Source organism: Typha angustifolia, chromosome 12, assembly GCF_048772165.1.
Source record: "Typha angustifolia cultivar Huaian chromosome 12, ASM4877216v1, whole genome shotgun sequence".
NCBI classification, from domain to species: Eukaryota; Viridiplantae; Streptophyta; class Magnoliopsida; order Poales; family Typhaceae; genus Typha; species Typha angustifolia.
In genome coordinates this window covers 2,775,409-2,791,762 of record NC_133250.1, presented here as the reverse complement: position 1 = coordinate 2,791,762, position 16,354 = coordinate 2,775,409, and the positions used below count along the sequence as shown (strand labels likewise).

At 40.4% G+C, this 16,354-nt stretch overlaps 1 protein-coding gene across 2 annotated transcripts in view; it reads left to right on the top strand.

The window, feature by feature from the left end:
• Positions 1 to 16,153, top strand: part of LOC140771683 (lysine--tRNA ligase, chloroplastic/mitochondrial) — a 44,135-nt gene extending 27,982 nt beyond the window's left edge. For both annotated transcript variants that reach the window (XM_073113289.1, XM_073113288.1), the window contains exons 12-14: positions 10,163 to 10,253; positions 11,872 to 12,045; positions 15,767 to 16,153. In XM_073113289.1, the coding sequence (XP_072969390.1) occupies positions 10,163 to 10,253; positions 11,872 to 12,045; positions 15,767 to 15,859 (358 nt within the window). In that variant the 3' untranslated portion in view covers positions 15,860 to 16,153. The remainder of the gene's footprint in view (positions 1 to 10,162; positions 10,254 to 11,871; positions 12,046 to 15,766) is intronic.
• The last annotated feature ends 201 nt before the right edge of the window (positions 16,154 to 16,354 follow it).

Below are 16,354 nucleotides of genomic sequence, written 5' to 3'. Positions count from 1 at the left end.
TATGTTATCTTATAAAATATGGAAGACTCTTTTGATCGGTTTGAATAATAAATCGCCTACCAATCAAATAAGGTCTTCATTTTGTCACCGCGTGTAGGATTACCAACATCTCCCTCTCGTAGGTTAATAATTGCTAAGATTTTTGTGATAAAGCCTTATTGAGAAAGGCTATGAGATGTCCTTGCATTAGTACAACTCCTATGCTAACCCGCGACGCGTCGCATTTCACAACAAACCCCGATAGAGCTAGAATGGGCGTCGTTGTTATTGTTGTTTTTAATTCTTCAAAAGCTACAATGGTTTCCTCCGTCCATCTAAAAGAGTCCTTTCTCAACAATGAAGTGAGAGTAGCAGCGATCTTGCCATACCCGACGATGAAGCGGCGATAATACCAAATTAGCCCCAAGAAGCAGCGCAATCCTCTAGTGGAAATAAGGATCGGCCAAGCTGTCATGCATGCCACCTTTTTTGAGGAGCCGTCGTCACTCCTTTCGCTGTTATGATGTGGTCTAAATACTCCATTTGTGGTACTCCCCATAGGCACTTAGACTTTTTAATCTTCAGCTGGTTTTGCTTTAACAAATTCAACACATCCTTTAAATGTCACTAATGCTCTATTTTTAGTCCTACTGTACATCAAAATATTGTTAAAGAATACTAAGAGCATTGGTGAGGCCGAATGGCATCATTCGAAACTCGTAGTGTCGGTCTAGAGTCTGAAATACAGTTTTGTGCACATCCGCCGGGTGAACTCTAATATAATAATAATACTCAGCCCTCAAGTCAAGTTTGTTGAATATGATCGCCCTTGCAATCTCGTCCAGCAGCTCCTTTATGACCGGAATAGGATACCGATCCTTGATAGTGATAGCGTTTAGTGCCTGGTAGTCGACACAAAAACGCCATGATCCGTCTTTCTTTCGCACTGATAACATGGGCGATGAGTAAAGAGTTATGACTTGGTTGTATGAGGTCTTGTTCTAACATCTTGGCCACCATTTTGGAGATAACCTCCTCCTGCACATGTGGATATCGATACGGTCTCACGTTCACCGGTGCAGCTCCAGGCACAATCTCTTGCTTCATCAGTCTGAGACTATCGAATTGGACCCTGACATCACAGCCAATCTTTATCTTATTCGTCTTTCATTGATAAGAGATTCGGAAATCCACCCCTTCAAAGCAGGTACACTGGAGGCCTGCTTTCTGTCTAAGACCTTCGAAAATCCACCCCTTCAAAGCAGGCACACTGGAGGCCTGCTTTTTGGCGAAGACCTTCAACTCTCTATGCCCAATGTGAGATCGGTCACTCGCTTGCTAGCTCACTACGCTCCACTCCTTCACCACGCAACAGGCCATGAGCCCATTAGCCGGGAATTCAAGCTAGCCCAATATGACCAAGGCCCTATCCACTGGCCTTGAAAGCACAGGTAGCGAGACTTTAGCTTCATACCAGTACAGTAGCACAAGCCACCTACTGCATTCCACTACCGATACCGCAAGGCAGGGACAGGGACTTCCAGCAAGGAAAGACACATTGACCAACCGCCCATCCACCCTTATGAAATGAAAAAACAGATAGGAGATTGACCCACTTATCACCCTCAAGGAGAGACAAGAGAGAGCATTGATCACATTTTAATTACCAGGCAGGCCCGCTTACTAATAGGCAAGAGGACACCGAAGAAGCTGATCTCGAAAAGAGAAGCAACTCATACACGCTTGCTTCTGGCTTATAGGATACTCAAGCAGAACATGCATGATAGGCCATTGCTAAAAAAATAGGAGACTACTGGTGACCCTGACATCACAGCCAACAGGAAGATGTTTCCACAAAAAGAAGGCACGAGAGGAAAACTTCCCAACCATCATACAATCCCCTTTTGCTCATGGTGGACAGGAAAAGACAAGCATGTGACTACGTAGTCGACCACGGATCATAAAAACCCTTTTGGTTTGGACTTTATTCAGCACCGAGTCGGTCGAATAGCCCGGCCCAATCTTCTCGTCCCATCCCATTAGTCAATCTTAGATGTACTTATGGCAATCCGCTTTTGGATATAAAGCTGCTGACTTTCTTGTCCATTTGGTTGATAGGAATGTCTCGCTTTTCACCCGCACGCCTGGAAGCTTTAAAATGCATTTCTTTTCGACTTCCAAATGAATGTAGATGGGAAGCGCGACTCTCTTCAATATCTTCATTATGAACGCTCTGACGGATTCTTGCGTACTCTAGAATCTGCTGCTGATCCGTTGACTTTCACTGCTGACGATCCCCTGTTTATGTAGGAGTCTTGCTATGCTTTGATTGACCCGTGATCAATGATCAAGTCTCTTTTTGATCAACATCTCACAATGTGAGATTGACGACTTTACTAGGGCATAGGGGAAAGATACATCCAATGCTATCACCATCTTTTCTTCGCTGGCAAAACGCCCAAACAAAATTCATCAGTCAGTCTGATGGTCACTACGCCCCCTGCCACTCTTGAGCAGAGTCTTTATCTGCTGACAGCTCGGGCGGGTGGATACAGTTGATGAAAATCCTATTCCCGAGCACAATCCACCACCACAGAATGTTGTCCCTCGTCATTCACAGACGAAGGTACCAGAGACCTGTCCTGTCCGAGTAATGCCTACACCTCTGGATGTCCGAGATCCAAAGTTTGAGGATGCCATCATGGAGATTGTCTCCAATAAAGAGCTTGAGAGACAGACTGGTTCATTCCGAACTTATGTCCGACCTTTTTTTTGAGCCGAGTGTTTACCTCGAGCCCTATCCTCCAGGATATGTTCTACCCAAGTTTGACCTATTTGACGGCAGTTCCGATCCTATCGAGCATGACGCCAAATGAAATTTCAGACACAATGCGTTGATACCGTCCAGAATCCCAAGCTTTTTATGAGACAGTTCCGAAGTTCCCTCACTAAGGTTGCTTGAACGTGGTTTAATAGTTTAGAACCCGAGTCTATCAAGTCCTGGGAACTGTTGTGTAGGTTGTTCTGCAAGAGGTTTGATGCTATTAGGAAAGAGGTTACTCTGGATGATCTGAGGAGGTGTAGACAAGAGAAGGATGAGTTCTTCGCCGCTTTGATTGAGAGGTTCAGGACAGTTGTCATGCAACTCGAGGAAACCCAATAGACGGATAAGTTTCTTCATCTTTCAATCATTGGATTGCGGTCTGAGTATCAGGGGCCACTCATTGCTGGGGGAGTACAAGGACTTTTGATGACTTGATCTACCGAGCTTCTGCACTCGAGGATTTCTATTGCGATCAAGGCGCGTATGTACATGTTGCTGAAGACGGAGGACGAGGACGAGGTCGTGGCAATGGGCAGTCTGGTCGCTCAAGGAAGCAAGGCCACAGGAAGGACCTTCGTTACCCTATTGACAAGACAGAGTGTGATTTTCATTTTGATATTGTTGAAAATGAATAGGATTAAGTTGCCTCCCTCCGACTACAAGGTTCAGCCTGGCGATGAGAAGTTAGATAGGTTTTGTAGATATTGCCGCAAGAAGGGTCATGGTACGAGGTACAGTTTTGACCTGAAGGACGTTGCAAGCAAGACGAGATAATACATTGGTTTTTGAAGACGAGTCTGAGTCATCCCCTCACCAGACTCAAATTGTCCCGAAGCCTCTCCCAAATCATTCTGCCATTGTCAACATGGTGTCGCACTCGGGAGGTGATGATGTGATTCCTTATGTACCTGTGTCTATGTCGCTTGACAAGTCTACCTCTGGATCCGTTGACCTATCTTTTTCACAGTCTTCTTTTGGGTCGGCTGACCCTGGTCTTTTTCGAGTTTATGATATGATCCACTCGGCCGAGCTTTTGTAGGCCAAAGCAAATGCAATGATGACAAGAAGTAAGAGCAAAACAAGAAAGACAAAGAAGTATCTTCCACTCCTCGTTAGGTTGAGGATGAGGAAGTGATGGGGACGACGATGCTTGTGATCACGCCGAGCCTGCCGAAGAACTTTCCCCCAAGTCTGTTAAACCGAAGAAAGATGCTCCTCCTCCTCGTTGACGGAGGGATATGATGGTCTAAGGTATTGTCGCTCACATTCATCAGATCCCTGCTCTGATTAGCATTAAGGATTATTTGCGATTCTCGTCTGGGGCTCGTCTCGTTTAGCCCTCGAAATGGCATTAGTCGAGAACGGCCTACCACGAAGGCGAGGCGCAGGAGAGAAGGTCGAACGCGTCTTCCTTACTGAAGGGCTGAGAATGAACACAAGGAGGCAAGTCTCCAGACTCAAGAAAGCGGACAGTAACAACAACAACGGAGCTAAATACGAGATTGAGCTTTAAGTAAATAAGCGGGCCAACGGATGACAAGGGTAAGTATGGCAAGCTAACTGCTGGGAGAACGGTTAGTGTACCAACAACTGAGGAAGGCGGTCCAGGTGGCATAAAAGATAGGTAATCTAATTCATGCTCGGATGCAACTGAGTGTCAACACTTCTTAGTTTAAGTTTAAGGCGGGACTCCCCTTTTTGGAGCGGAGATTCCACATGCAATGTCGATGACCTTGAGAATAGGGTTAGGCACTGGGTAGACATGAGATCAGACTAGCCAGCAAAGGTACTTCTGAAGGCCACGACAACAGCCACGCTTTAGATAGAAGGTCGTCAGCTAGACCCAGTATGACTTCGGAGGTACACGTTAAGGCAAGTAACAAGAGCCCTGAGAAAGCGAGAATTTCCGAGGACTAAGGGTAACTAAGCGCAGTATAACATGGAACAAGGTATGAGCATAAGCTATAGGAGGGCAGCAAAGGCAAGTCAGTGACTTCAAAGGTCAACCAATAGACCAAGCGCCAGAATGAGGGACAGCTAGCCAGATAACACGAAAGATAGAAAATCTGCTCTGTTCAAAATGATCGGGAGTAATGATCGAATGTCGAGTAGAGTTTCTAAAGTGGAGTGATCATTGCTTGGAGACTCGATGGATGGGAGTCTCCCTCATAGGAGAGAACTCATTCCCACATTCGTTAGCCGCAAAGCGTTAAAGGGTCCCAGTTGGTCACTTTGGAAGGTATCTCAAGTGATCTTTGACCCCTGGCTGATCACGTACATCAATGTCTCCCCACTAAGACGGCGGACGAGAGGACGTTTGTCGCGCAACGCCAATACCCGTCCATGCATAGCCAAAAAAGTATACTAAATGTACCGATTAAAGTAAGCTTGACTGGGGCAAAGCAAAGGTTGTAGGCAATGCAACATCAGTTGGCATATAACAAAGGACCAGTAAAGCCAATGATGGAGCTTCCCAGTGGTTTGCCGTTCGAGTCGGCGGCAACTCTTTTGGTTCCTTAAATAGTCCGACAAATTTATCCAATAAATTAGACAAATTAATTATAGTACCTAGACTCATTTGAGGCTCATCTCCTGCTGATCCTAAGTAAAGAAAATATGCCCAATCACTCGCACAAGGCAACCCCACCATCGGCTACATCGCTAGAATTGGCAGGGACCAAACGCCATCAAGCGGCAGCTTTTTGTTTCTTTGCTGAAATTTTATCCACATACTTAAAAAATCAAATGTGACCGGTCCTAAGCTCTGCAACCACTGAGTGCCAGGGACAATGTCCGCTCCTTGCAACGCCAACGGATAGAAGTCCATAATGATATCGTGTCTTTGCACCCGTATACCGACCCAGCGGCTCAAGCTTTCCGCCCGAAGCTTCGTGCCGTCTTCAATAACAACCTCAAACCCCGCGGTCGGTTCAGCGTCCAAGCCTATCTTCCTTACCAACCTCTCGTCTAGAAAGTTGTGTGTACTCCCGGAATCGATAAGGATGTGCACACAATATTTCTAATAAGTCTGTCTACCCGCAATGTCTTCGGCATGGAAGTATCCGAATATGCATGCATCGATATCTCAGCTTGTATATCTTCCTCTACGCTTTCCACGTCCTCTCCATGGACCTCCTCTGCATACTCTCCATCACCAACAACCTTATCGTCCCCCTCGAGACTGTCGATGAGCATCACACTCTCGACCGATTTAGAATACCAATGATCGGGGGTGAAATGTTCATCACATCGAAAGCAAAGCCCTTTTGCTCTTCCCTCCACCTGGGTAGGTGTGGGAGTTCGAACGGGAGATCTTGTGTCTCCTTTAACATCGGAAGAGGGTCTCAAGGGTGGTCGTGACTCAACACTAGTAGCCGTTGCCTTTGAACCCGCAGAATTTTCAACCGGCGTTCTCGGTGCAAACCGTCCATCTCGATTGCCTCAACTTGCCTTTGCTACTATTTAAGAGCCTTTTGCTTTTGCTCCATCCTCACGGTCTTCTCAAGAGTGTAGGACAGAGAGCACGAACATCCGCCTGGATCTCCTCCTGCAACCCTGAAATAAAAGTGTTCATCAATATCGGTTCGAGCCAAGGTGGCTCGCACTGGCTACTAATCTTTTAAATTTTTCTTGGTATTTCAACACGGTTGTCCTCTGAACCATTTTACTTAATGTGGCAGCAAAATCTTCATACATCGTCCTAAATCTGCGTATAATCCTCTTACAAAGTTTTGCCCAATCGATAAATCCTTCACCTCGAATGGCCGATCGGTACCAATGCAATGCGGTTCCTTGGAGGTGATGGCTTGCCATCGTCACCTTTGCGTTCTTCACTAGCCATTGACAATTAAAATACTGCTCTACTTGAAACAACCAATCCATCGGATCCCCCACCTTAGAATTTTGAAAAGTCCAAGCGTGCGGTTCTCCCCCGAATAGCATTGTTGGGCTCACGAAAGACCTTTGTTCAGATCTGAATCGTTGTGCTTGTTGCTCTCTTTCTCTGAATGCTCAAATGCGCTCAACACCATCTCCAAAGGGATCGACATCATCGTCAAAGTGCCAATTTTCTTCACCGACGAAATGCATCGGTGCTGCACGCCTCTTGGGTTCCACCACCGTCAGCCTCGGGTTATGTATTAGAGGTGGGGGATGTTGTGTAGGAATAAATCAAAGCGGCTCATTGACATTAACATGTCGTACCTAGACCTGTGGGGCGTCATTTTGTTGTAGTTCCCGCTGATCCTTCTTGTGGCATCGATCTTCGTCGAGGAGATGATGAAGCCGATTGGTTCATGACGTATTCTTTTAAGGCATTATAATTATTCTATATTGCGTCCACTCGATACAACAATATTTGAAACCTGCCCCTAAGTTCATCCGCCAAGCCCATGTTCACGCCCACGGACATCGGTTGACTCGGTCCTACCGTGGCCGCACCAAGAGAATCGACCTCTCAGTTAGGGTTTTCATGAGTCGAGTTCTCCATTGTCGGTGTGCCCTTCATTGATCTCGCTGATGATGTCATCTTTCTTGTCTCCACCATTAATGGAGGTCTGAGGTTCGCCGAGCTTTGATACCACTGATAAGAACGTAACGTCCTCTTCAATATCTGGATCGGTTCTAGAAAATCAGTCCACGCAACCGAAGGAAAATATTCACCAAATATTCTCCTGTAGTTAAAAAAATTACAAAACCAAGGGTGGTCGATCCGTAACTTCCTGATCTACGTTTTTGGTATTTACGCTCTTCACAGATTCGAACTGCAATTGGGACGAAAATACGCAAGAGTGGGGGTGATGGTGGTGGTGACGGATGGAGGTGATAATAAGTTTATGGATGATAGTGGAGATGAGGGTGGATGGTTTATGGAGTTTAGTGGATAAGGATGAAGAGGGAGAAGTGGTCGAGATCCCAAAAGGAGAACTCGACAGACGAGGGAGGTTAGAAGAACACTGACATCGAGATGGCGCACGGCTAAGGCTTGAAGAAAGGAGAAAGGAGATAAGGATAGAGAGGATAGAAGAAGATAGAAATCAAGATTCATTCATCATAATAATTTTGGTTGCCATCTACACCTTAAGAAGCTAACCAAACAAGTTAAAATGACAATTATTAATCCTAGAAACAGTGGACTCTTGCCGATCGCATTCGAACGGGGTCGGGTGAATATTTTCCCTCAGTTGCGCGGACTGCTTTCCTGCAACCAATTCAGATATTGAAGAGGACATTCCGTTTTTATCAACTTGCTTTCAACCTATTGCACCTTTTGCATTAATGTTGAATTCCTCACTTCTCAAGCACTAGGCTAGCTCTGGAAGCTTGTGACATCAATAGGCAAGTATGCTTCCTACCATAGAAACTAGTAACCTAACATGGAAAGTCTAGATGACATAAGAAATGTAATGGCATTTTTTCGAGAACCATGGTCCAGCTGCAAATACTAATGCTATATACTTCTGCTAAAAGCATTTTTATACTATTCTAAATTTCACCTTTTGAAGGCCTTTAATCAATTGTCAAACTTTCTACAATCAAATATGTATTTATGATATCTTTTTTCCAAAAGAAGGGAATAATCTAAGTTGTTCATAGCAACATGGAGCTTGTAATGGAGCTTGATGTAGAATAATGTTCTGGACAACAAACAATAGCAACCAACTCCACGAAAATTCATCAATCGAGTCTCAAAGTAATAATTGTTCCTACCCTTTAACAAAGTCTTCAAGCCTTTATGTAGGTAAAAACTAATATATATATATATATATATATATATATATATATATAAAATATCCTTGCAAGAAAAAAACCAAATTGCCCAATAGATAAAACATAAAATATCCCTCTCTCATAATTTGTCACCTAGCCAAAGTGTGGGTGGGCTGCCCTTTTGTGCCTATGGCTGTGCATGTGTCTATTCAATAATTTGAAATTGGTGTCCACACTAGAGCTTCTACTATTACTACCTATGGAATATCTTCTAATTAAAAGATTAATATATTTTCTTGTCGTCTTATGTTTTGATAGTTGGAATTTGGAAGAACTATATGGAACAGATTCCTATCTATTGTGGTTCATTGACTACAACAGTAAAACTGCTTGTTAGTCATCTATATCTTGTGTCTGTTTGGAAGTTAAAAGATGACATATGTTCAAAGTATCTATTATTATCTAATTGATATGATCCGACCACGTGGGTTAAGTTAGTCAAGTTGAGACAACTTAGTTAGTTAGATTTGCTTCTTCTTTTTTTAATTTCAAATAAAGCGCATATAAATCTAATAGGGTGAAATTGGATCTAACCCGCTATGACTCTACTCCTATAAATAGGAGAGGCCATGGGTTGATTATTAACGTGAAATGATTATTGAGTTTAGCCAATTTTATTATTTGTCTTTATTTTTTACTATAGCCGTTAGATTATCCTTATCTCGTAGAGGTAAATTGTAACTCTAGATCTATTCAAAGCATACAAATTCTAGTCACCATCTTCCTCCACGAGCCACCCTATTTTATAGCGACACACCACCACTTTTAGTCGTCCACCATTCTCCGGCAACTGCCGCAATATTGGATATTTACAAATCTATCCAACTTTGACCTTCCTCCACTATTTCAATTAATATCTCTTTGCCTCGGCATTGGGTTTTCATGAAATTAAAGCCATTAGAATCTTAACTCATGAAGCTATCATCTATAAAAGTATTATAATTTGCTTACATTCAGATCGGTCCAAATCTAATTCATCGTACTAATATACCTCACGTCTACACAATGTATATTAGAAAGTATACTAACTTGAGTTTTTCGCAACTATAAAGAAATGACCAAGTCATTACTCTGTTGCTTATCTAGTGACCTTCCTGTCAAGGTAGCTGTAGGAAAGATGATCATCAATAAGCTTTTGATGCTTGATCTTGATTATCTAGTTGTGACTAAGTAGATGTTAGTAGTATGTGGTGATAGGCTCCTTTTGATTTCTGTCAAGCTTTGTTATGTGAATTTGAGGAGAAATCCCATTGTTTTGCTGGATATTATTCTTCCACTGTCTTTCTTGCAGAAAAAGGATTAAAAAGAATCCATTCAATTTGTTTGTTTCCTTTTTATCTGACAAACAATCAGATCTATGCTTATAAACTGCTTTTTCTCCCTAAATAACAGAATATATTCTGAAACAAATTTCCACATTCAAATATTATATGAGCAAATTTTCAACATGCTTTAATTCTCTATCATAATAATACTTGTTTTATGTTCATCTTTGAGTATTGATTGATCCCATGCTGTTTAATTGATGAGAAACATATGGCATGTGGTAACAAATAGTAGATTGACTAGATTCTTTTATCTGTTTTGTAGGCACAAAGGATTGACCGAACGGTTTGAACTATTTGTTTGTGGGCGTGAGATTGCTAATGCTTTCTCTGAACTTACAGATCCAGTGGATCAGGTATATTATGTCATCAACTAATGATGCATCAACATTCTGTCAATGAGATCATACATGTCTTGTCCAAGAATTTGGTATACTTGTCTACTTTCCAAAGTAGTTTTTACCAGGTTTGATATTTTTATTTCAGCCATCATGAACTGAAAGTCAGTGCGGATGCATTTCCCTCTCAGGCATTTGTAGATTGATTATCATCTGAGATATGAAATTAGCAGAGTTTTATGCTAATTGGTTGATGATAAATGATTGACTGAATGTTCACAGAGGATGAATGCTGGAAAGATCTCATTGAGAGATCATGTCCAACTAACTGCTAATGTTTTCAATGCAAAATTATCACTATTTTAGTGTCATCTCAAGATTTTCAGTGAGTAGTGATAGTATTCATTGGAGTGTTTAAATATCTTGCCAATACAGATAGTTGTCAATGTAATTCGTTATTGTGGTATTGTTATTTCAATTTTGTGACCACATAACTTATTGACCCTCTTACAACTAAATGATATGCTTGATTTTTCTATTTTTGGATGTTGTATATCCATTTATGGTGTCCTAATGAAACAAGATAAAATGCTAAACTAACGGGTTAGAATAGAAAAGATAAAAATCATTGTTCTCTGCATGAATGGTCATGTCGATCGGCACAGGGCATGCCGGCAGTGTACCGGCACGTGGCACGAGGATTGTTGCAGAGCACCCCTCCTAATAGCTTCGTCGCTCGCCATCAATCTCGTCGTCAAGCTACCTGTCAGCGAGCAATGGCAACGGCGACGGTGAAAGTGTGTATCCCATACTTTTTCCTCTCCTTCTCTTACGGCATGACCGGCAAGCGTCGTGGCACATGCCGTGCCATGCCGGCCGGTGGTCAGCATTGTTGGTTCTCTGAGTATGCAGGGAAGCTTCCAGAATACTTGCTCTGAAATGTACGTGTGATTTTCCTGTGATGTTGCATTTAGGAATTCGATTGGAAAAATAAGATAAAAGAATACTATAAATTTCAATATGATCCATTTATCAGCAAGTGCCATTACAGGGGACTAAAGGTTCCTTATAATGCCATTATACCTGTCTTCAGAAGGTGAGGATTTTTTACTTGAAGCAACAAATTTCTTGTGGGTGCTCTGGATTCTTGGATTCAGAAACTATCTGCTTTAAGTTAATTATTTTGTGCTTCTGAATGGCATGTGTCAGTAAAATCAGGATTGTTCTCAAGCAGATAGCCTTTAGGTCACATGGATGGTCTACACATGGGTCTGCACTCTGCAGGATATCATTTCTTGTGATGGTGGTAGTTATAAGCCTATATATTAAGGCATTTCAGCAAACTCAAAATCACTGGACTAGAGAGGATATATGAGGATTCCATATTTCTCTTGTTTACTTGATTATTGTTGCTGAATCAAATCAACTAGATATATATCAATTTTATTCACCACCTGTCATTAGGTTGCTTCTTTTAATTCTTTTCCCCATTATTAACTAGTCGATGATTGCGATTAATAGTGTCTTTTGATACTTGTCAGGTAATTAGTCTTGTCATAAATCTGAAACATGTTGAAATTCTCTTTGATGAATGTTGGAAATGTGCTTTCTTATGAATTCTCCATTTATGAATCAGAGGAGTCGCTTTGAGGAGCAAATAAAGAACCATAATGACAAGCGTGCTGCTCTAGCTAAAGACTCTAAAACAGCTGATGCAAAAAGTGACGATGATGATTACTCCTATGAAGTTGCTCTAGATGAAGACTTTTTGACTTCTTTAGAGTATGGCATGCCCCCGGCTTCAGGAATGGTATGATCTCTCCTTTAGTTATTTCTGGTCTTGATATGCAGTAGCTACAGGTCATGTATGAATTGTTTCCTCATAAACATGTATAAATCTTCTACTTCTCTTTTAAACTTCATGATAGACATCTCACTTTGGACATGCTACTATGCTAGTTTTTGCACGGCACTCATTAAAGAGGAAGTAGCCCAACTTAGGATGTTATTAAGATCAACAATTCATTGTTGGACAGAGAAAACTTTACCATTTAAACAAAAGCTGTTTCAGCACTCCTCCGTGTCGAGGCATGCCACCTTGTGCCAACGTGTGGTGCTGCCTATGTCGAGCATATCACTCAATTTGGCTATAGTATCAAGCGGCACATTGTTAGGTTACTCAGAGATTCCTTTTTATTGTCTCTTTTTGCTTATAAACTTATTTTCTCAAAGAGGAGAAAAGGATATCTACAAGAGGTAGGAATGAAAACGGGTCGAATTAAGTCTGACCTGACCTACTATTCAATTTGGATTGGATCGGATACGTATAGAAAAAATCTTTTAGTAAAATATTCGGATACAGATACAGATAGTCATTTAGTAAAATGTTCGGATATGGATCTAGGTACAGATACGAATAATCTTTTAGAAAAAATCCAGATTCGGATATAGAAACGGGTATAGCTAATTTTATCGGATACGGATAACAGATATCCATTTACCCGCTTATATAAATACCCAACTCATCTAAATTTCTAAACACCCTAACCCTACCCTCTCTATCTCTCCCAAATCCCAATTGATAGCCCATGGCCACCTCCACGCCCCTCTAAATCTCTCCTTGCCATCATCGATCACCAAATGTCATCATCGATCACCGAACGCCATCACCTCTTTGGTTGCGGCATCACCAACCTCGCCTCCTCCAGTCCTCCCTCCTTGAGCTCAGCATCACTAAGCTCCACCTCCTCTATTCCTCTTTTCTTGAGCTCGGCGTCACCAAGCTTTGCCTTCTCCTGTCCTTCCTCCTCGAGCTCGGCATCACCAAGATTTGCCTCCTCCAATTCTCCTTCCTCAAGCTCGCCCTCATCAAGCTCTGCCTCCACTAATTCTCTTTTCTTGAGCTCACCGTCACCAAGTTTTGCCTCTGTCAGTCCTCCCACTTTGAGTAAGTTTTCATCTATTCACTTATAGTAATGATGCAGTTATTCACCAATCTCCTTTTTTGGTCATCGTTAGTCTGATTTTATAATACTTCATAATACAAGATGTAATTGTTATGGTTGCGTGTAGCTTAAGTAGTGAGGACTTGTTGTGATCGATCTGGGTGTTACAATTATGTACTGAACCTATGTTTGATCCCCTTATTTTGTGCCTAAGAGTTAAGTTTTGCTTTGATGCAAGTGTTGTTGTTAAACCTTATATGTAAGGCTTCAAGCACAATTTCTATTTAAAATGGTTTGGTTAATTCAAAGATTTTGGAAGTGCAAAATTGGTTGTGGATAATTTGATCTTTGCATGGTAAAAGGGTGTAATATGTTCTTTTGATAATAGTAGGGGGGAGTTTCTAGATATGCTAACAATTAGATTGCAAAATTAGTCTTTTTAGTTGATAATAGATAGCAAAAATGAGCCATGAAGAATTGCAAGTATTAGGAGCAAAAAGGATTGAAAAATAGAAGGTCATAATCTGTGTAAGATTCGATATTTATCCAAAAATTATCTGGTCTGTATCTGAAAATTATCTGTATTCGTTTTTTTAGGATACGGTTTTAATTTTTGCTATCTATCAAATATTATATCCGGATCTGTATCAGGTCAAAAATATGGATCCAGATGTGGGTCCGATCTATATTCAATCCGTTTCACCCCTAATAAGAGGGGAAAGTTGATTCAAGGTTGGGAAATTAAAATCCCATCAAAATGTATATTTATCTTACTTTCTCCCTTCAAGGTTGGGAAATTAAAATCCCATCAAAATGTATATTTATCTTACTTTCTCCCTATATTTCTTTTAGTTTAAAAACCAAATATGAGATTAATGATTCTACATCTAGCAAAATGAAACTAGATCTATCATTTGTAAAAGTCATTCTACATGGATTTTGTATTTTGGGCTACATCTATGTAAAATATTATCTCTTTTTTCTTCTTTTAATAGATGATGAGTTCATAGGCTAATCATGAGCTAGACAAAGAGGCTAGCCTTTACTGATATATAAGTTGGACAATTATGTTAACCTTCCTAAGAAATTAGACACAATAGTCTTAAAGTCTCAACCCATATGTATGTAGTGCTCTAGCAAAAAATCTACTAAATATTAATCTCAATATTCTGAGAGGAATTAGGACTTAATCATCGGGCTACAATGATGACCTATGTAAAATATTTTTCAATTATAGGATTTAAGGGAAATATAATGTCCCCCAATTTTTGCCCCAAATTGAAAATTAAATCTGGAATTAATGTCAAAATAATATAAATTGGGAAAAAAATCGTGTTGGTCCAACAAAAGTATGTTAGATAAACTTCATATAGGTTGATTTGAACCCAGATTTTACAAATTTGGGCTAAAATGTCTGCATAAGAAATGTTTTTTTTTTTATGATATTGTTTTTCTCAAATATTTTTACAAAATTATGTAATTTTAGTGGTACGTCATTTAATTGGACACCATGATAGTGTTAAACTATTAGATTATCTTCTAGTTTTTCACATGCTTTGGATTAAAACAGTTTTGGCCCTTGAATGGGATCAACTATTCTCAATTAATCCATGTATTGAATCATATTATGCTCTAAATCATAATTATATTCGAATATTTATAAATATTAACAAAATAAATGGTTTATAATATTATCTAATGTTAAAACACCCTACTGTAGGCCTTAATAGCTAGTTTAGAACCTAAAATATGTTGGACAATATATTTAGGGTGCATTTGGACTTTTGGATTTTAAATCCCTCCGGATTATTTAACACTAAATCCCTTTACAATCTTCTAAATCAAGATGGGATTCTATGTCCTTTAAGCAAGAAAATCTGGAATCTGGAACTTCCTCCTAAGCTGAAAATCATCATTGGCTCTCTTTGAAAGGCACACTCCATAGACTCTAGAGAGGAGACAGAAAAGAAGATTACCCTGCGCTTTTAACTGCTTTCGTAGATATTCAGTATCTCCTGTGGAATATCACACTTGTGTATGTGTATGGTAGGTATCTCTTGTGGAATATCACGCTTGTGTATGTGTTTGGTAGGTATCTCCTGTGGAATATCACGCTTGTGTATGTGTATGGTAGGTATCTCCTGTGGAATATCACGCTTGTGTATGTCTCGTAGGTATTCTACAGAACTAAATTCCTCCTGTGCACATGCTTATTCTCAATTTATGTATTCATGTCTGGTAGGTTTTCGATAGAACTAACTTCCTTCTCTTCAATTGTTTATTTTCAATTTCTGGATTTCCCCTGAGTCAAGGCCTAATATTCCTGTGATATGCCTTCATTTCTTCCTCTCTTTTTTTGTTGCAGTTTCATCTGCTAGTTCATGTAGTTTCAAGTGGTTAGCTTTTGTGAAATTCAGATGCTAGTTGCTATTTTTGAAGGCTTTAAATAATGGAATGTGACAAAATTATACATTCTATACTGTTTTGGTCGTGATTAAGATCATGTTTTCATTACATTTTTGGCATTTCCTTCAATTTTTATGAGTTTGAAAGTATCTTGACTAGCTTTGCTTATTTTCTTCTCAGGGGCTCGGCATTGATAGGCTAGTAATGCTACTAACAAACTCTGCTAGTATAAGGGATGTCATTGCTTTCCCTGTCCTAAAGATTCAGCAATAGGTACCTTTTTTGGAGGTATGAGATGCAACTTCATTTAAGGTCATCTGTGGTAAGATTAATTTAAATTGATCTTCTACAATTTAGTATTGTGTTCTGCTCTTACTCTTCGAACCTCGGTTCTTGTAATTTTTTTGAGAAGTAGAGGGAAAAACCCTTGTAAATTAAAAGAATCTTCTTGTGTTGATGTCAACAAGGAACTTTTCTGTATGTTTTACTGAAAAATGAAGTTTTAGGGGGAAAAAAAAAGATAGAAAAAGAGTAGCTACAGTTCTTGCATCTATGCTTTGCTTTCAACTGGGATTGCATTTTTTCCCCTATATTAATGTAGTTTTGTTTTGTTTTGTTTGTTTCCAGTGAGATCTACAATAGTTCTCGCTAGTTATCGGGTCGGATTGGACTTGAATTCTGATTCGCCCGCATGGGCTATCGCATCCAAACTCTATTGGTTAGCTCTGATAACTCTGGACCGATTGGTCCAGATTCAATCTTCTGGTT